This window comes from Camarhynchus parvulus, chromosome 23 (assembly GCF_901933205.1).
Source record: "Camarhynchus parvulus chromosome 23, STF_HiC, whole genome shotgun sequence".
Classification (NCBI taxonomy): Eukaryota; Metazoa; Chordata; class Aves; order Passeriformes; family Thraupidae; genus Camarhynchus; species Camarhynchus parvulus.
Window position 1 is genome coordinate 1,744,708 of NC_044593.1, and position 20,869 is coordinate 1,765,576.

The 20,869-nt window shown below is 44.7% G+C and overlaps 1 protein-coding gene across 2 annotated transcripts; it reads left to right on the plus strand.

Moving 5' to 3' along the window:
* The first annotated feature begins 1,089 nt into the window (after positions 1 to 1,089).
* On the plus strand, positions 1,090 to 20,466 carry KPNA6 (karyopherin subunit alpha 6). 2 transcript variants are annotated; one of them, XM_030964512.1, is made up of 14 exons: positions 1,090 to 1,126; positions 7,510 to 7,619; positions 8,782 to 8,877; positions 9,602 to 9,701; positions 9,969 to 10,063; positions 10,820 to 10,951; positions 11,124 to 11,212; positions 12,392 to 12,491; positions 14,190 to 14,353; positions 14,992 to 15,070; positions 15,149 to 15,274; positions 16,264 to 16,391; positions 17,155 to 17,333; positions 18,966 to 20,466. In XM_030964512.1, exons 1-14 carry the CDS (start codon positions 1,123 to 1,125, stop codon positions 19,148 to 19,150), a joined length of 1,587 nt encoding a protein of 528 aa, XP_030820372.1. In that variant the 5' UTR covers positions 1,090 to 1,122; the 3' UTR covers positions 19,151 to 20,466. The 2 variants fall into 2 exon arrangements, with proteins under 2 accessions (XP_030820372.1, XP_030820374.1); XM_030964514.1 differs by lacking the exon at positions 1,090 to 1,126 and adding an exon at positions 3,413 to 3,432.
* Positions 20,467 to 20,869: the final 403 nt, after the last annotated feature.

Below are 20,869 nucleotides of genomic sequence, written 5' to 3' on the forward strand. Positions count from 1 at the left end.
GGTGCACTTGGAAGAGTTGGGGTTTTGGGGTTGGGTTTTCTTTCTTTAGGTGGGAGCATCCCTGTCCTGCCAAAGCCCTGGGTCCAGCAGAGCCTCTCCTTGTTGGGCTGGGATTGTGGTGGGGACACAGGGGACACCAGTGGGGACCTGGGGCTGCTGTGAGCCCCAGCTGATCCCACAGCAGAGCTCGAGGGTGCAGCATCCGTGTCACTTTTTCCCTTCTTTAGTGGAATTAACCGTGGGGTTGGTTGTGCAATATTCTCTGTTCTTGAACTATTCCGCATCTCCCTGAGCCTTTTCTAGCTGGGGTGACAGACCAGGAACAATTCTAACAGCTGGTGGTAGTTTTATAACAATGACTTTCTCCAAACCTTTTACAGACTTGCAGTTAACAGCAATTAAAGGAGTTCTCAGAGTCTCTGCCGTGTTCTCATTTCCTCCGGGGGGGGGATGACACAAATTTTCCTTTCCTCCCATTTCCCTCAGGACAGGGAAAGGAGCCCCCACTGCCCCAGGCTCCTCAAGCTCTGAGTGACCCCATAAAACCAGCCAGTCCTCAAACTGTGACCCCATAAAACCAGCCAGTCCTCAAACTCTGCCCCCCCTTTTCAGGGCTCTGTGTGACCCCATAAAACCAGCCAGTCCTCAAACTCTGCCCCCACTTTTCAGGGCTCTGAGTGACCCCATAAATCCACCCAGTGTGCCCCAGAGCTCATCTCTGCCTGGCACAGCTCCCAGGGTGGGTGACAAGCACCACCCCAGTCCCTCCCGGTGGGGACATTCAGGGTTCCAGGGGCTGCTGGCACGGCAGGGTTTGGTCCCGAGGGTTTCTCAGGGATTTGCCTTGGGGCAGTGCTGGGCTGCAGCAGCTCCCTCCCCTTCCTGCAGCCAAGAGAGGGGACACAAGTGACAAAACCCGAGTGACCGGACACGAGTGACAAAACCCGACCGCCCCTGCAGTTCCTCCCGCGCTCGCTGGGGGCATCCTAACGCCGCGGCCACCCCGCACTCCGCGCTCACAGGTTTGGCCCCGCGCGGCCGCCGTCCGGCCCGCGCCCCGCCCGCCGCCGCCATATTTTGGCCGCCGCCGCCACCACCGGAGCCGCCGCCGCAGCCGCCGCGATGGGTGAGGGCCCTGAGGGGCGGGCGCGGCCCGGGGAGTTCCGGGCACGGCCGAGGGGATGGGGTGGAGCCGGAGAAGCCGCCCCGAGGCCGGGCAGCGCGCACGACCCGTCCGCGCCGCGCTGCCGCCGCCCTCGCCTCTCACCGGCGTCCCGGGCGCTGCCGGGGCTGAGGGCGGCGGGGCCGGCGCGGCCGCTGAGTCATCCCGGGGCCGCTCCTGGGGGCGGGGGGGTCTTCGGGGGCTCTCGGTGAGGGTGGCCCGGGGGTTGTGCCCGCTTCGGGCAGCGCCGGCAGCGCCTTTGGGGAGCTGCGGGGGGAGCCGGGGTGGGATACCCCGGGTTTGGGGGGATACCCCGGGTTTGGGGGTGCCAGGGTGGGATACCCCGGGTTTGGGGGTGTTCAGGGTGAGTTACCCCGGGTTTGGGGGTGTTCAGGGCGAGATACCCCGGGTTTGGAGGTATTCAGATTGAAATACCCGGGTATGGGGGTGCCAGGGCTGCAGTGCCCAGGTTTGGGGGTGTCAGGGTTGTAAGAATTCGGGTTTGGGGGTGTTCAAGGTGAGTTACTCTGGATTTGGGGGTGTTAGGGCTGTAAGACACCGGGTTTAGGGGTGTCCAGGCTGCAATGCCCGGGTTTGGGTGGTGGGAGCTGTAAGAGTTCGGGTTTGGGGTTTCAGGGCTGCAGTGCCTGGATTTGGGGGTGTCAGGGCTGTAAGAACCCGGGTTTTGGGGTGTCAGGGCTCCAAGACCCTGGGTTTGGGGTGTGAGAGCTGTCAGAGCCCGGTTTTGGGGTGTCACTGCTGTCACTTTGGGGTGTTTGGGGCCTCACGTGGCTCTCAGATCCCTGCCCCATTTAAATTCTCCCCCAATGCTGGAGTTCAGTTCTGAGCTCCCGCAGAGCTCGGGGTTCAGGGGAGAACCCCACAAACCTCTCCTGGGTTCTGGTAACCCAGAGGGGCTCTGGGTGTTGGGATTTTTATTAAAATCCAGCCTGAGCCCTCAGTGCCACCCTGGGTGACACCACACCAATGGCATCTGTTGCAGGCAGGTCTCTGTCCCCTGCAAATAAATCCCAGCTCTGTATTTCCTCTTCAAAAAGTGTTTTAATTCCAGCAGCTTTTAGTTTTGATGTGCCTCATGTGGGAGGTTCCAGCTCAAGGAGGAGAGGTGGATTTTGTTTTATTTTATTCTTATTTTTTTGAGGATTCCTGTGAGGATCTTGTGGAAATAAAGATTAAAATGTTTCATTTTCCACCTGCAATGTTGTCTTTTAACCAAAGCTGCTTCAGAAGCTTAATGGCTTTAAAGTGGCAAGTTTAGGTTGGGTTTTGGGAAGAAATTCTTCCTTGTGAGGGGTTGGGATGGATTTTCCAGAGAAGCTGTGGCTGGAATTATCCCAGGCCAGGTTGGACAGGGCTTGGAGCAGCCAGGGACAGTGGAAAATGTCCCTGCTCATGGCAGGGGTGGCACTGGATGAGTCTTTAGCTCCTTCCAAGCCAGGGAAGCTTCAAAAATGCTCTGTGATCATTTAAAAATGATCATTTTAAAATGATCTTACTTGTCAGAATCTCACCAGGAACTTTTCTTCCCCCTCCAAACCCTCCTGTGGTGCTTCAGGAGAAGTCAGTGACCAGCTCTGTGTGTGGCTCCTGCACCTCCCAGCCCTGGACAGCTTGGAAAAAAAATTAATTTATGGCTTCAGATGTAAAACCTGGAGTGGCAGCTCTGAGGAGAAAATGTCCTGAGGCCTGGTGGGAATGTCTGGAAATTCTTGGGGCAGTTTTATGTGGAGCTGAAAATTTTAGTTGTATGTTTTGTGTGGAGCTGAGAATTTTAGTTGTATGTTTTGTGTGGAGCTGAGAATTTTAGTTGTATGTTTTGTGTGGAGTTGAGAACTTTATGCACAGGAGCTTCTCCTTCTATCCACCCCTGTAAGAGTTGAATCTCCCCTTGTTTGAATTATCCTCGTGTAACTTTATTATTTTTAAACAAGCTAAGGCTGTTTTTTTTCATTATTTTAATTGAATGATATTGTTGGAAATTGTTATCAGTTCATTCCTTGTTTGCCATGCAAATGACCCCTTTAAATGCCTTTTTTAGTGCTGTTTAACCCACGGAGCAGTGTTAATGCTCAGTTCTCAATAAAACCCCCGTGGCTGATGAATTTCACAGTTAATTGGCTGCTTTGCTTTGTTCGCTTTAGTTCAGCAGAGCAAACATGAACTTTGGCAAGGGGGAGAGTTTGATCATTAAAATCCTGCAAGAGTGAAAGTCCTGATTCCTTCAGGCTTTCAGTCCTGCTGAGCTCCAGGTAAATCTGCTTAGCAAATCACACAGTCCTGCTTGTTTCTGAGGCAAAGCACATGTTGGGAAGGATGGATTTATTGGAATTTCATTTTCCTCTGGAGTTATCTCTGCTTGGTTTTAATCTGGAACTCTCCTGGCTCCAGTTTGAGTGGATGGAGTTGAAGTTTTTCCCTGTTTTAGGGACTGTTCTCAGCTCACACTTGTGCTTGGTCAGTCAATTTTTGAGGGAAATCAGAATGGATAAACCAGCTTGGAGAGAACTTAAAGCCCTCAAATTTTGGGATGAAAAGATCCAATCAGGGGTAGGAAGTTTTGAGAACTGGACTGAGGAGTTGCTGGGTTCTTTTTCCAGCAGGGCAGGGACATTCCAAAAGGATTCCTGTGATCATTTTGAAATGATCATTTAAAATGATCTTGCTTGTCAGGATCTCACCAGGATCCTTATAATAATATCTCTTAATATAATGCTATATTACATATATATAGATATATTATAATATATCCTAATAATCTTCTTTTAACCCTGGGACACGAACCAGCTTGAAGAGAACTTAAAGTCCTCAAGAAAAGATAAATCAGGAGTAAGAAGCTTTGAGAACTGGACTGAGGAGTTGCTGGGTTCCTTTTCCAGCAGGTCAGGGACATTCCAAAAAGGATTCCTAATTTTGTTTTAACCCTGGGACACGAGCAGCAAACTCTGCCTGCCACGGAACTTCCCCCAAAGAGAACTTTCTGCCTGTCCCTTCCCCCTCTCAACGCTGCACATTCCAGGCTGATATCACATCCCCGCCTGCCAGGGGTTATTTGACAGCATTTTTTTTTTGTGGTGTAGCTGATCTTCTGTTTAGTTTCGGTTGTTGTGTCTTCTGAGCAAACAAAGTGAAATTTTCCTTTTATTTCCTTCTATTAATTCACTGCAGAATTATTGGTGACACTAAAGAAAAAGTGGTTTTGACTGATTTGTACCAGCAGCTCAGAGCTGTTGTTTTACACATTAATTCAACTATTTTTATGTAGTTATTAATTTGATTTGTATTTAAGTAGTAAACAGGTTAGTTGTGGTTATTTGATAGGATTTTTTTTTGGTGTAGCTGTTCTCCTGTTTAGCTTTGTTTGTTGTGTCTTCTGAGCAAACAAAGTGAATTTTTTCCTTTTATTTTTTCCCTTTTATTTTTTCCTACTAATAACTACTTCTGTAGTTATTAATATTCAATAATATTTGTATAGTTATTTGATAAATATAGTATATAGGTTAGTTGGAGTTATTTGGCAGGATTTTTTGTGATGTAGCTGTTCTCCTGTTTAGCTTCATTTGCTGTGTCTTCTGAGCAAACAAAGTGAATTTTTCCTTTTATTTTTTTCTCTTAATTCACTGCAAAACTATCAGTGACAGTAAAAAAAGGTGGTTTTGACTGATTTCTGCCAGCAGCTCAGAGCTGTTGTTTTACACATTAATTTAACTATTTTTATGTAGTTATTAATTTGATTTGTATTTAAGTAGTCCAGATGATTTAGTCTTCTTTTTCTAGGGTTTCAATTCACTTAATAAAGTTGTCCCGGACACACTTTTCTTTCTACAAGAGTTCTCTGGAGATGTTAATGATGGGAGGATCCTCTGGGATTTCAGGGAATTGAGATAGATGAGGAATGAGGTGAAATGCAGCACTTCATTCCATTTATTTTACTGCAACTTGTCTAAATTTGTCTAGGAGTTTAAATTCTTTAAAATAAATTTTAAAGTTTAAAATTTTAAAGTTTAATAAAATAAAGAAATAAAATAAATAAATTTTATTTTACTTTAAAGTTGAAAATAAATTTGTCTGGGAGTTTAAATTGTAAATCACCAACTTTATCCCATCCCAAGGGAAAATTTGAGTGGGAAGGTCCTTTGGAGGTCGCCTGAGAGCTGGGAAGGTCCCCATGGGGCACTAATTGGCAGATTTAGTGCTGCTGGAGTTCCTCAAGTGGATTTATTTCCACTTGCATAATTCCCGGGGCAGGGAGCAGCTGTCAGCCCTGCTGGGTGCTCAGAGCCACCTTGGGAAGGTTCCCTGTGGAATATTCCTGGGATATTCCCCCTGGGATGGGACATTTTGGCTCCAAAAGAGCCGGGTCAGGTCTGGCAGTGCCTCAGCAGCACAAGCCCTGCAGTGACTCAGCTCCCAGGGCTGCAGCAGTGAAGAAAAATTTGCTTTCAACATTTTCTTGTCTTGAAAATAAAAAATTCCCCACCCTGGAGCATCCAGAAGGTGTTAAAGTTACAATTCTGGAATTGCAGTTTCCTGCTGAAGCTTGTGCTGCATTTACAGGGATTTGAGGGCCCTGCTGAACCTTCCAAGTTAAACTTTCACCTAATTTTTCCTTTATTTTAAGTGGGAAACACCTTCTCATCCTCCAGTTTATGTGTGGCAGCTTGGGCTTGTATTTTTGACAGCTGGAGGAATTTTTTCCCCTCGGTGAAGACAAAATCCTTCAGTGACTCAGCTGCCAGGGCTTCAGCAGTGAAGAAAACATTGAAAGCAAATTTTTCTTGTCTTGAAAAAAAATTTAAATTTTTCTTGTCTTGAAAAAAATTTTTTAAAGAGTCAAGCTTGGATTTCCCAACCCAGGAGCATCCAGAAGCTGTTAAAGTAACAATTCTGGAATTTCATTTTCCTGCTGAAGCTTGTGCTGCATTTACAGGGATTTGATTTGAGTGCCCTGCTGAGCTTTCAAAATCAAAATTTCACCTCGTTTTTCCCACTTAAAAGAAAGGAAAAATCTTCTCATCCTCCAATTTTTGAGTGAGGCAGCTTGGAATTGTAGTTCTTTGACAGCTGGAGGAATTTTGGAATTTTTTCCCCTCAGTGAAGACAAAATCCTGCAGTGACTCAGCTCCCAGGGCTTCAGCAGTGAAGAAAACATTGAAAGGAAATTTTTCTTGTCTTGAAAAAAAAAATTTAAAAAGAGGAAGGCTTGGATTTCCAAAAGGAGGATTAAGATTCTTAATTTGTTTGGAGAACTGAGCTGTCAGCTCTTCCTCTTCCCTGTGGCTGCATGAGGCACAATGGGGTGGAAATACAAATAAAAACATAACAGTGGTGCTTAAATACATCTTCTGAATGCAAATTGACACCTGGCTAGTGTATGGTCAGATATAAACCCCTAAAACCTGTAGATTTCTCTCTTTTTTGGTGTCTTTTTAGCTGCTTTTGGGAAAGCAAAGAACTGAAAGTGTTTCGTTCCCTCACTTGTTAAAATACTAATTTTTTTCCAGTTTTTTTCTCTCTCCTTAGTAATGAAAAGTTGGATATTTGTATTTAGGTGTTTTTTTCCTTGGGTTGGCTGTGAACTTTCGGGTCTGACACTTCTCCATTGATCTTGGAAGGGCTCCAGAGTGGCTGGAGGTTGTTGATAAGTGGGACTGAAACTTTCTGTGAGCCACAGGGCTGAGGGTGCCTCAGGCATGAAATGAGGAGGAGATAAAACTGCAAACTTCCTCCTTGCAGCTGGGAAAAAACCAAAAATACTGCTTTTCAAATGAGTTCTGAAGGAGTAGCTCGGTTCAGAGCTGGTTGAACCCCTGAGGTTTATCCTGAGCAAGGCAAAAATGTGCAAATAATGTCAGAAATGGGAGAGTTTGGGGAGTTCCTGCCATGCTCAAAGCAGGGGGGACAGCTGGGGCAGTCCATCCTCAGTTACAGCTTGGCCCTGGCTGCCTTCAGCTGTGCCAAAAACTGGAGTGTCCCTTCCCTAGCTGGGAGGGAGAAAATACAAGACTGAGAGGGAAATTCTGTAGGAATCAGGTTGGAATTGCTGCATTTGTCAGAAATAGGTCAGGTCCTGAGCACCTGGTGGGACACAGGGGCTGTCCCTCACCTGCAGCTCTGCTCTGGGGTTGTTATCAACTCCATTCCTTCACTCTGCTCTCTGGGAAGAAATAGCTCAGAAAAATGCTGTGCTGCTAGCAGGGAAATAGGAATTGCTGCTGCAAACCAAGGAGTAAATAAAGATATTCCACCTGGTTATCCCATGGGAAGGACACGCAGAGGCAGTGCAGGAGCCCTGAGGCAGAATTGCAGAATTCCTCCTGTTTTCACAGAAAACTATCGAATGAAGAGCTACAAGAACAAAGCCCTGAACCCCGAGGAGATGCGCAGGAGGAGGGAGGAGGAGGGGATTCAGCTGAGGAAGCAGAAACGGGAGCAGCAGGTAACTCACCCCCCTCAGCAGGCTGGGTCGGCTCTAACTGCTGCAATCTTCAGTGTTCTGTCCTTTAAAATTTGTGTGGAATCATTTTTCCTATTTTGACTGAGATCTTGCAGCAGGTAATTCACGTGGAGAGGTTGGGTCGGCTTTAACTGTTGCAATCTTCAACATTTTGTCCATTAAAGTTTGTTTATAGTCTTTATTTTTTCTGTTCTGACTGAGATCTTTGCAGGTAGCTCACCCCCCTCAGCAGGCTGGGTCAGCCCTAACTGCTGCAAACTTCAAGGATATTTAAAGTTTGTTTATAGTCTTTATTTTCTATTTTGACTGAGATCTTGCCGGTAACTCACCTGGAGAGGCTGGGTCGGCTTTAACTGCTGCAATCTTCAACATTCTGTCCATTGAAATTCGTTTGTAGTCTTTATTTTTTCTGTTTTGACTGAGATCTTGCAGGTAACTCACCTGGGTCAGCTTTAACACAGCAATTTTCCAGGATCTGTGCATTAAACTTTGTTTGGAGTAATTTTTCCTGTTCTATCTGAGATTTTGCTTTTTTTTTCTCTTTTTTTTTTTTCTGGGCCCAGCTCACATGGAGGGCTTTCCAAGCATTTTGTTCTTGGGCTACTCAAGTTGTTTTTTTGTTTGGCTTGGGGGTTTTTTAATTTTGTTTTCGGGGTTTTTTCCCCACAGATCTTTGATTTTAAAAGTTGTGTTGGATTTTTCTTTTTTAGATATAGTTAGTAAATGGGATTATTTCCTGGAGAAACAGGAAGAGCAAGTGAAAGTGTGGCCTTAACCCTGGGTGCATTTCTTTTTTGGAAGCACGAGGTGATTCCCAAGTGATATGTGTGGAACTAAATATTTCCTTTATTAGCACCTTATCCAAGCTACTTTTTCGCCCAATTTTCCTGATTTTGGTCAAATTCTGCACTTGCCTTCCCTGGTGGCTCAGTGATTTAGATATTTTCATATCTGAGGGCAACAATTAACACTTAGTTTGTGTACCAGACCGGCCCTGGGAGTGCAGAGCTGCTATTAATGACCCCTTTTTATTCAGATTACTTCAGTCCAGGAGGGATCTTGGTTGAGGAACAAGAAAATCGAGTTGTGGAGCCTGTTCATGGTTATTTTCTAATAACAATCCCTGTGTTCTGCTCCTCACCAGCTCTTCAAAAGAAGGAATGTGGAGCTGATCAATGAGGATGACTCCATGTTTGACACTCTCCTGGTGGATTCCTATGTCACGTCCACAACGTGTGGGGTAAGATGCAGATGTAATTAATTAAATTTAATTTAATGTTTTGGGGCCCTGCAGAGATTCCCAGAGAAGCTGTGGCTGCTCCATCCCTGAAATTATCCCAGCCTGGATGGGGTTGGAGCACCCTGGGGTAGTAGGAGGTGTCCCTGTCCTTGGACAGGAACTGAATTATTTTTAAGCTCATTCCAACCCAAACCATCCTGGGATTCTGTGCTTGCATGGAACTGCCAAAGTCCAGTGATTTTATTCCTTTACCTTCGAGAATGTTTAAGTTGGTGCAGGCAGCTGGAACAGCTATGAGCCCTTAGCTAAAATGCAAAGAGGAGATTTGTTCCTGAGGGGAAAAATTTATTCCTGAGGGGAAAATTCATTCCTGAGGGGAAAATTCATTCCTGAAGGATGCAGAGGGACACCAATAGAGCCATGAGCCTTGCAAAGCTGAGCCCATGCCAGGAAATCCTCATCCCACAGCTCACTCTGATTTATCAAGGGTTATTCCCAGCTGCAAAATCCTCCTCCAATGTCCTTTTATTCCATTTTATCCCATCTTTCCCTTTTATTCCATTCCCCCAGCATTGCAGATGTGAACTGGGGGATTTCTGCTGTGCTGGGGTGCCCAGGTTTGAATCTTTGGATTTCTGGCTAAGCCCAAATTGTAGGATTTGTGATGCCTGGAGTAATCCCAGTCTGAAATGAAACCATTTCTGTTTCCTCTGCCTCTTTTCAGGAGGGATTGATCACAGGAGAGATGGTGGAGATGCTTTTCTCAGATGACCCTGACCTCCAGCTAGCAACCACTCAAAAATTCAGGAAATTACTCTCCAAAGGTAAAAATAACTCATCCCTGCCCAAGATCCAACAGAGGGATTTGTGCACGAAACTTTGCATGTTGGGGGGAGAAAATATCCATAATTGAGAAATGTGATAATGTTTTGTATTACTGATCATTCCCAGTTGTGATTTGTACAGAAAATAATTCTGCCAAGCTGCCCTGATGAGTTCAGCCCAATTTGAGATAATTTAATTAACATTTCAGTCTTGTTAATCCCCTGCATGAGGCTTGTTCACTGCCTGACACTGCCTTGCTGTTTCAGAGCCAAATCCTCCAATAGATGAGGTGATAAACACTCAGGGAGTGGTGGAGAGGTTCGTGGAATTCCTGAAAAGAAGTGAAAATTGCACATTACAGGTAAAGGAGATTCTGTTATCAGTTCTTCAGGGTGTGGAGCTGTTTATCCTGTGAACCCACAGGTGCTGTGAGGGGAAAATGATATTTTGAACCCTAAAAATGCAGGGTATGTGATCTGTGGGAGAAGACAAAACTAGTCTGTAATGCTCAGGCAAAAAAAGAATTGTAAATTGCTCTGAATTAAATTATTGAAAAAAATTAATTCTGTCAAAAAAAATTAATGCTGTCAAAAATATAATTTAATTTTGGCAAAATCACCTAATTCAGCTGATTTTATTCCTTTGTTTTTCTGAATCAGGCTGACTTTGTTCCTTTATTTTGCTGGATTGGGCTGCTTTTATTTATTTTGCTGGATCAGGCTGTTTTTATTCCAGGCTGATTTTATTCCTTAATTTTTCTGAATGAGGCTGGTTTTATTCCTTTCTTTTTCTGAATCAGGCTGCTTTTATTAATTTATTTTTCTGAATCACACTGATTTTATTCCTTTATTTTCTGGATCAGGCTGATTATATTCCTTTCTTTTTCTGGATCAGGGTGGTTTTATTCCAGGCTGATTTTATTCCTTTATTTTTCTGAATCACACTGATTTCATTCCTTTATTTTTCTGAATCACACTGATTTTATTCCTTTATTTTCTGGATCAGGCTGGTTTTATTCCAGGCTGATTTTATTCCTTTATTTTTCTGAATCACACTGATTTCATTCCTTTATTTTGCTGAATCAGTCTGATTTTATTCCCTTTATCCCTTTTTGCAGTTTGAGGCTGCCTGGGCCCTGACAAACATCGCCTCAGGCACCTCCCAACAAACCAAAATAGTCATCGAGGCTGGGGCAGTTCCCATCTTCATAGAGCTCCTAAACTCTGACTTTGAGGATGTTCAGGAGCAGGTAAGGACCCCTCTCCACTTTGGGATTTTGGGGAGAACAACATATTCAAAATGCAATGTTTAAATGGAGTGATCCCAGCTGCCTGGAGTTGCAGGAAGATTGCTTTTTCAGCACGCTGCCTGTGTCTCCCTGTCAGAAAATGAATGCTGAAGCTGCTGCTGTTTCTTTTCAGGCTGTCTGGGCGTTGGGGAACATTGCTGGAGACAGCTCTGTGTGCAGAGATTATGTCCTGAACTGTGCCATTCTCCCTCCCTTGTTAATGTGAGTAGCCATGAGCAGCTCTGGGAGTGTCCTTGTAGCAGGGAGCAGGGTTGGAGGTGGGCCACGGATTGCCTGGGGGTCAAACCTGCTTCAGAGGGGTGGGATTGTGTGGAGAATATTCCCTACAGAGTCCCTGGGAATCAAACCTTTGGTTTTGAGTGGGATTTTGTGGATAATATTCCCTACAGAGTCCCTGGGAATCAAACTCTGTGAGGATTTTGTTCCTACTATTATCCTGACAGATCCCTGGGAATCAAACCTGGTCTGAGTGTTTTGTGATAACCCTACAAGTCTGGGAACAACCTTTGGTTCTGAGTGGGATTTTGTGGAGAATATTCCCTACAGAGTCCCTGGGAATCAAACCTCTGGTTCTGAGTGGGATTTTGTGGAGAATATTCCTGACAGAGTCCCTGGCAATGTGGGATCCTTGTGAATCAAATCTCTGCCTCAGAGGAGTGGGATTTTGTGGATAACATTCCTTACAGATTCCCTGGCAGTGCTGGGATTTCTGGGAATTAAACCTCTTCCTCAGAGGAGTAAGATTTTGTGGATAACATTCCTGACAGAGTCCCTGGGAATCAAACCTCTGGTTCTGAGTGGGATTTTGTGGAGAACATTCTTTACAGGTTCCCTGATAGTGTGGGATCCTTGAGAATCAAACCTGTGCCTCAGAGGAGTGGGATTCTGTGGCTAAAATTCCTTCATGCTGCTCTGGGGTGCTGCTGCTCCTCCTGGAGTCACAGGGTGTCCCTCAGCTCCTGCTCTCTGCTTGGGCTGTGGATTTTTGGGGTTGGAGCAGGATCAGGTCTCTCACACCACCTCCCTCAGCGTGGTGTTGATGTAGTTGTGTCAGGCCTGGGCTCTTGTTGCTCTGACAAGAATTAATTCCCTGACGAGAATTAATTCCCTGACAAGAATTAATTCCTTGACAAGAATTAATCTTCATCCCACCCTGGAAAAGTGAGGTTTTGTCCCAAATAGTTGATTTTGCTGCTCCTGGTGTCAGCCTGACTGCTCACCCCACAGGGCTCAGGCTGAGCAGTTTGTGTCACTTGGTTTGTGTTGGTGACTGGGAGTGTCCTCCTGGGCTGAACTGGAGCTAAATGGTTTAGTTTTAATTCTTTTGGTTCCCTCTGCTTCCACACCAAGGCCAATAATCCCTGCTAATTCTGTGTTCAGGCTCCTCACCACGTCCACCAGGCTGACAATGACACGAAACGCTGTCTGGGCCTTGTCAAACCTGTGCAGAGGGAAGAGTCCTCCTCCTGAATTTGATAAGGTGAGAAGAAATGCTCTGTTGGCAGCCAGGAGGTGGGGAAAGACCCAGTGAAGAGGTTTGGCTGGGTTATTTTGGGCTGTTGAACTCGAGGAAGGCACAGCATGAGGTTTTTCCTGCTGGGGTTTTTCCTGCGTGTTTCATTTTTCCCAGCCTTTCTGCTGCACCCTTCAAATAAGGGACAGGGCCAGGCTTCCCTAGAAAGTTTCTCTAAACCATTTTCTTATGAACTCTGGAATTTTGAGACTTCAATTACAACCAGCTACTATTCTGAGACCTGGAAATGCTAAAAAGCAGAATCCTGTGAGCTGTGGTATCTTCCCTGTCCAGGGAATCTAACTAAAGGTCCTGCTGGCTTTTCAGGTATCTCATCCTCCTTTGGCAACACAAAAATGTTTTTAAAAAAATGCAAACGTGATTTAAGTGAAACCTCAAATATCAAAGCTGGTGGGGACAAAGTGTTGTTGATTGTCAGCCATGAAAGTTCTTGATTTTCAAATCTGTTCAGGCTGCATTAGGATGTCCTGGGGATCAGTATCAATTGGACATTGCTGATATCAATCTATAAACAGGAAAAGAAAACAGGATAAAACAGTTCTCTCTGCATTGTTTGCAATACAGTCTATTCACTTTGCATACACTTCTGAAATCTGTCTAATTAATCACAGAAGAATTGAAAACTTAAATTATTCCTAGGGACTTTTCTTGTTTGGGTGTTTTGAACAAATGTTTATGAGCTTTTCTCACTGAATTCCTGAACTGAAGAGCTCAAGAAAGAAGATGCTCCTGTGGTGAGGGGTGAAATCTGAATTGAGTGTAAATATAAACCCACTTAAAAATGATTGAGATGAACTTTGAGAGTCAGAAATGGAGCAGAACTCTTTAATAGGAGCTCCCACTGTAACTCCTGAGTGTAAATTAAGTGTAGCAACTAAGCTGAGGTGGCTTTGGTGAGGGGTGAAATCTGAATTGAGTGTAAATATAAACCCACTTAGAAATAACTGAGGTGAACTTTGAGAGTCAGGAATGGAGCAGAAGGAGCTCCCAAAGCTCAGTGTAACTCCTGAGTGTAAATTAAGTGTAGCAACCAAGCTGAGGTGGCTTTGGAGCTGTGCAAGAAGGGATCTGTGGCCATGCAGGGCTTGCCCTGAGCAGTGAGCACGAGCAGGTATCTGATCCTCCTTTGGCAACACAAAAATGTTTTAAAAAAAGTGAAAACGTGATTTAAGTGAAACCTCACATATCAAAGCTGAGAAGCCTTTGGCAAGGGGTGAAATCTGAATTGAGTGTAAATATAAACCCACTTATAAATGATTGAGGTGAACTTGGTCTGAATATTGAGAGTCAGAAATGGAGCAGAGCTCCCAAAGCTCAGTGTAAATTAAGTGTAGCAACCAAGCTGAGGTGGCTTTGGTGAGGGGTGAAATCTGAATTGAGTGTAAATATAAACCCACTTAGAAATAACTGAGATGAACTTTGAGAGTCAGAAATGGAGCAGAGGGATCTCCCAAAGCTCAATGTAACTTTTCAGTGTAAATTAAGTGTAGCAACCAAGCTGAGGCGGCTTTGGAGCTGTGGCAAGAAGGGATCTGTGGCCATGCAGGGCTTGCCCTGAGCAGTGAGCAGGAGCAGGGGGTGTTTTCCTGCAGCTGTGGAGCTCCTGGCCTGCTGACTAACCCTGGGTGGTGGCTGTTGTTGCAGGTGTCCCCCTGCCTGCCAGTGTTGTCCCGATTGTTGTTCAACAGTGACTCTGACCTGCTGGCAGACGCGTGCTGGGCTCTGTCCTACCTGTCCGATGGTCCCAACGAGAAGATCCAGGCTGTGGTGGACTCTGGGGTGTGCAGGAGGCTGGTGGAGCTCTTAATGTGAGTGACAATCCATCTCAATCCATCTAAATCCCACCAAACCTCCCCTGCACACGGGATCCAGGCACCCGAGCTGGCCCACGAGGGTCTGGAGCAGGTTCACAGCTGGAATTTGCTGGCTTGGCTTCCTGAGCTGAAGATTTTCTAGTTCTGCTCTACACTATGAAAAGATATCTGTGTTGGTCTCAATATCTGCCCCAAAAATGACAAATTCACTGATAAAACAAATATTATCCCTATAAATTTCTGAATTCAGCCAATTCTTGAGTGTGGGCCAACTGCACAGACAACTGGGAAGAACTTTCTCCTTTTCCAGATTTCTTAAAAGATTGCAGAGTGTTGTGTGCTCTCAAACTTTAAATGGAAGCCTGGTTATGAGGGAAATAAAAAACAATGGCTAGGAGAAATCAGCTTGGCTTTGTTTCTCCAAAATCTCTGTGAAAAAGGGGATGGAGTCAGGATGCAAAGGGTCAAACTGTGCTGCAGTTTTCAGTTTTATGCTCAGCTTACCCTGTGTTCAGTGTGGCATGGGGTGGAATCCTAAGGAAATCATGCAGATGGGATCATGGGGAGGGAGCATGGTGAATATCCCAGTGATCTGATGGAGCTGGGTTTGTCTCTGCACACTTTTCCTGCAGGCACAACGATTACAAAGTGGCCTCTCCAGCTCTGAGAGCCGTTGGCAACATCGTGACGGGGGATGACATCCAGACCCAGGTGAGAGGAGAGGAATTCCCTGCAGGGAATGCAGTGCCTGCCACTGGGATCTCACCTGTGCTTCCTTTCCCCCCAAAGGTCATTCTAAACTGCTCAGCCCTGCCTTGCCTCCTCCATCTATTGAGCAGTCCCAAGGAATCCATCAGGAAAGAGGCGTGCTGGACCATATCCAACATCACAGCAGGGAACAGAGCACAAATCCAGGTACAGTCTTCTCCAGCCTGCCTGCAGTGATCCCAAATTCCAGGCTCAGCATTAAGGATTTGCAGCTTTTTCCTTTCCCTGACCCTTAGAGGTTGGATTGGTTAATTTCTCCTATTCTGGATCCATTTGCAAATTTACTGCTGCCAAATGAGCTCAAAAATGGGAATAAAAATTGGGAATGGCAGCAGCAGATGGACTGAAGCCCACAGGGTGGATCATTGGAATTAGAGGAGATACAGCTCCTATTTGTCCATCCTCAATCCTTTGGAAGAGCTGGAGTTCCTTGATGTTTAATTATCCTTTTCCTGACCTCCATAGGGAACCAGAAATTTGAGCATTGCTGCAATTCCAGGGTGCTGGTTATGGAATATCTGCTTTTAATAGGATTTGGCTGAGGAACAAACCCTTCAGCTTGGGAAGTTCTTCACATGGGGATATGGAAATGGAAGTTTGTTTCAGGAAGCCTTGTGGGAAGTGCAGTGATCCCACATTCCAAGCTCAGCATTAAGATTTTGCAGCTTTTTCCTTTCCCTGACCCTTAGAGGCTGGATTGGTTCACATCTCTTATTCTGCAGCCATTTGCAAATTTGCTGCTGCCAAATGAGCTAAAAAATGGGAATAAAAATTGGGAATAAAATTGGGAATGGCAGCAGCACATGGATTGAACCCCAGAGGCTGGATCACTGGAATTAGAGGAGATACAGCTCCTGTTTGTCCATCCTCAATCCCTTGGAAGAGCTTAAGAGCTCCTTGCAGTTTAATTATCCTTTTCCTGAACCTACACAAGCAGAGCTTTGAGATTCCCCCAGTGCTGCTGCAATTCCAGGGTGCTGGTTATGGAATATCTGCTTTTAATAGGATTTGGCTGAGGAATAAACCCTTCAGCTTGGGAAGTTGTTGACATGGGGATATGGAAATGAAGGTTTCTTTCAGGAAGCCTTTTGGGAAGTGCTGCCAATGCCAAGGCCTCTCCTGCCCTCTCTTCCCAGGCAGTGATTGATGCCAACATTTTCCCGGTGCTGATCGAGATCCTGCAGAAAGCAGAATTCCGTACCAGGAAAGAGGCAGCCTGGGCCATCACCAACGCCACCTCAGGAGGGACCCCCGAGCAGATCAGGTATTCCTGAGCCTCTGCCTCACTTCCTGGGAGCTTTGCCTGCAGGGGAATTGCCAGGCAAAGGAGGAATTCGGAGGGAATCCGGAGAGTAACTGAGCCAGGCAGAGCTGGGTTGTAATTTGTGATTTCCTTCTGGATAAGGATAATTTAATCCCAAATTTTCTCCATCCTTCTTTGGGTAGTTGAGGCTAAATGTCCAAATTTAATGACAGATAAAATTCCAGTGTGGACTTAATTTGAGCAGCACCTGGATTTCACATGTGGCAGTAGAATAGTTGAGGAAGTTGAGGCTAAATGTCCAAATTTAATGACAAATAAAATTCCAGTGTGGACTTAATTTGAGCAGCACCTGGATTTCACATGTGGCAGTAGAATAGTTGAGGAAGTTGAGGCTAAATGTCCAAATTTAATGACAGATAAAATTCCAGTGTGGATTTGACTTTTTGAGCAGCACCAGGATTCCAGAAGAGGTAGTGGAGGCTAAATGTCCAAATTTAATGACACATAAAATTCCAGTGTGGACTTAATTTGAGCAGCACCTGGATTTCAGAAGTGGCTCCTTTCCTTAAAAAAATATAAAATTCTGAAAATAGGGTTGCATGCAATGCAAATAAATGGATCAAAATGAACCTTGCAGAGCAGTAAATGTGTATTTTGAGGTAAATTTACTCATTTTAGTTGGACTCATCTCCTTTGCTTTCCCATGGAGCGAAGGTGATGCTCCTGGGCAGGCAGTGATGCTGGTGCTGCTCTCTCCCTGCAGGTACCTGGTGAATTTGGGCTGTATCAAACCCCTGTGTGACCTGCTGACTGTCATGGACTCCAAGATAGTTCTGGTGGCCCTGAATGGGCTGGAGAACATCCTGAGGCTGGGAGAGCAGGAAGCCAACCAGAGTGGGACCGGGATCAACCCCTACTGCAGCCTGATTGAGGAGGCCTATGGTAGGTGGGGCTTTGGGCACTGCTTGGGTGATTTTCTGCTCTGTCCAAGGGTTTATTGTATTCCAAAATAGCTAATATTTGTTCCAAAATTTTTCAAACTCATCTGAAAATACTTGGAAGTAAAAACTCTGACCTGGAGGCCAAGCTGAAAATGGTGGCTTGCATCAGGTGGGAATATGAAGCAGAAATGGGCTGAGCTAAGTAAAAAGTGACAGTTCTGGGTCTAAAATTGCTCTGAATCTACCCAGTTTTACACTTTAAATCCAGAGAGACTTTGCTTTTCCCCGGAGTGACTTAATTTGGTGCTGATGGATTTTTTTTTTTTTTGGTCCTGCTCTCGATGCTTTGAGGAGGAACAAGTTCCTATTTTGGTCTGAAGCTCCCTGAGAGCTGACAGTGCCTGCTTCGCCCTCTCATTACTCTGAGTGTCCTTATTCTCCCTGGAAGGACAATTCCTGGAATTCCTGAGGCTGCAGTGTGCCTGGCTGTGCTCACTGCACTGAACTGGGGCAGCTGCAGCCTCCTGGGACACCCCCTGTAGCTCCCAAATCCCTCATTTTAAATCCCACTGGAATTTGGGATCAGCCTGCAGCTGGGAGCACATCTGGATCAGCTAAACCTGAGATCCAGAGCTTTGGCACAGCTGGGTTTGGGTGCTCACAGGGGTCCCAGGATGAGGGAAGAGAGGAGAATCTTGACTCCGTGTTTCAGAAGGCTGATTTATTATTTCATTATAAATATAATATTATATATATATAAAATATACCTTAATAAATAATATATAAATAATATATTTATATAAAATATATTTATATATAAATATCTATAAAAATTCGAAATAATAATTATAAATAATATTATATATCTTAATAAATAATATATAAAAATTATATATGTATATATAAAATATTTTATATAAATATTTATTAAAATTTACAAATAATTCTATATAATATTATATATAATATATCGTAATAAATAATATATATAAATTATATATTTATAGAAAATATATTTATATAAAAGTTAAGATTTAGAAATATTTAGAAATAATAATTCAATATAGTATAATATATATAATATCTTAATAAATAATATATAAATAATATATTTATATATAAATATTTATAAAACTTACATATTTATATATGTTTTCTATATTGTTTATTAATATATCCTATATAAAATATATTTATTAAATAGGTATTTATTATATAGAAATATATATTTATTAGATATATTAAAAGAAAATTATATATTCAAGCTACACTAAAAGAATAAAAGAAAAGGATTTCATCAGGCTAGCAAGGAAAAGAAAGCAATAAAATGATAATAAAATCTTGTGACTGACCAGAGAGTCCGAGCCAGCCGGACTGTGATTGGCCATTAATTAGAAACAACCACATGAGACCAATCACAGATGCACCTGTTGCATTCCACAGCAGCAGATAATCATTGCTTACATTTTGTTCCTGGGACCTCTCAGCTCCTCAGGAGAAAAAGATCTTAGCAAAAGGATTTTTCATAAAATATTGTAGGATTTATTCTGCTCACAGAATTCTTTAGAGGACAGACAGCGAATTCCTTTCTTTCATCCCCTTCCACTTTTTTTTTTTTTTTTCCCTTCCAAAGGTTTGGATAAGATAGAATTCCTGCAGAGCCACGAGAACCAGGAGATCTACCAGAAAGCCTTTGATCTGATCGAGCACTACTTTGGGGTGGAGGAGGACGCAGCCGTGGCTCCGCAGGTGGACGAGAACCAGCAGCAATACATCTTCCAGCAAGCTGAGGCTCCCATGGAAGGGTTCCAGCTATAATCCTGGGGGAAAAAAACTCCACAAAACCCCCCCAAAAAACCCACCACAAACTCTCTGGAAGGTTTAGGAGAGCAGTGCTGGTCCTGGCTGGGAAGGTTGGACACCCACTGCACCTGTTTGGGAAAACTCTGCAGAGCTCCTGGAGAGAAGGGGAATTTCTGCTCCTGGTTCCTTTGGGTGCTGCTCACCTTGGCTTTGGAGGCAGGAAAGACACTGAGGTGACAAGTGGCACCTCTTGGTGGCTTCTTCTTTGTGGTGGTGTCTCCCCAGTGCAGTTTTTACCTCGTTGGGTGAGGACACAGAGAGGAGGGAGCTGTTCTGGCCACAGTAATTCTGCAAAACCTGGCTTGATCTATTTAAATTTTCTTTTTTTTTTTTTTTTTTTTTTTTTTGCACATGTTACTCTTTATTAAAGACTCTTTAATATGCCAAGAGCAAAAATTTAGCCCTGGCCTTCCTCCTTCAGGTGGACAGTCCTGGTGAAGCCAGGACCAGTTCCCTGATGAAAAATACTGAAAATGGACAGAAAAAATGAGAAGTTCTCTCACTGCTGGGAAGTTTATTTTTTTTTTCTGCTGCTTCCCTTTGTCTAGATTTTTTTTTTGTTTATTTTGGTTTTTTTTTTTTTGAAGAACTGCTAGTGGTATTTCCAAGGATTAAAAACAAAACAAAACAAAACAAAAAAAGCAACAAGAGCCCAAAGATGGGAACTGGGGTGGATTATTTTTTTTGGAGCAGGAAGCACAGCTGCTGTTGCACAGGTTTGGTTTGCATTGTACTGACTGATCTGAGAGCTCTGAAATGCTGAAACCCACCTTCATGTTTACTTGAAATACTTTATTTGCCATGAGAAACATGGGCTGAATTCTGGGTTTTTTCCTGCCTTGGGGTGGTTTGGGGTGGAGGAAGATTTGGCTCCACCTGCCAGCGCTGATGGGAGCTCCAGCAGCACCAGGTTTTCAGGTTTACCTCCTGCTCACAGTCAGATAAATGCACATTTTCCTTCCAAAAACAACAAATCTAATGTATTTTTTATATTATAGCTAAGGAGATACTTGTCTAATTGGGCCACAGAGAAAACTCTATATGAAGAAATTCCTGTGATTGCTGGGAATGAGCACTGTGAGGCAGGCACACCTGGAAACCCCCGGGGCTCGGGGCTGCCCCGCTGCTCCTCCCGCGCTGCTCCCGGAGCTCCCCGAGCCCCCGCGGCGATTTTTGGGCCACTTTGCCACGATTTCGGTCAAAGCAGAGGAGCAAAGCCCCGGTTCTGGGGTGTCCCTTGTTGTGGAACGAATAAACTGCACCTGTGCAGGTGTCCGGCTGTGCTGTGCTGAGGGAACCGGGGGTGGTCGGTGACCTTGGGAGGGGCTCCCGGTGCCCGGTAACGGCGGCGGCGCGCGGGGCCTGCTGGGAGTTGTGGTTTCCGGGGTGGGCGTGCGCAGGGCATGCTGGGAGTTGTAGGCCACGCTTTTCCCTCTTCCTCCACCCCCTTCTCTTCGTCTTGCTCCTTTTCCTCCTCATCTCCTTTTTCTTCCAGAGGAGCAGGGCGGGAATTGTCCCCAGAGCAGCCATGCGCCAGGCATGCCGGGAGTTGTAGGCCACAGTTCCCCTTCTTTCTCATCCTCTTCTTCCCCAACCGCAGAGCATGGCGGTAGTTGTAGGATACAGTTTCCTTCCCCCTTCCCTTCCTCCTCCTCTTCCTCATTTTCTTCTCAT

What these genes read in the sequence shown, in the direction of transcription:
- KPNA6 (XM_030964512.1), top strand. An exon ending in AGCAGAAACGGGAGCAGCAG is followed by an intron (nt 7,620 to 8,781) that starts GTAACTCACCCC and finishes GCTCCTCACCAG; the next exon opens with CTCTTCAAAAGAAGGAATGT. An exon ending in TCACGTCCACAACGTGTGGG is followed by an intron (nt 8,878 to 9,601) that starts GTAAGATGCAGA and finishes GCCTCTTTTCAG; the next exon opens with GAGGGATTGATCACAGGAGA.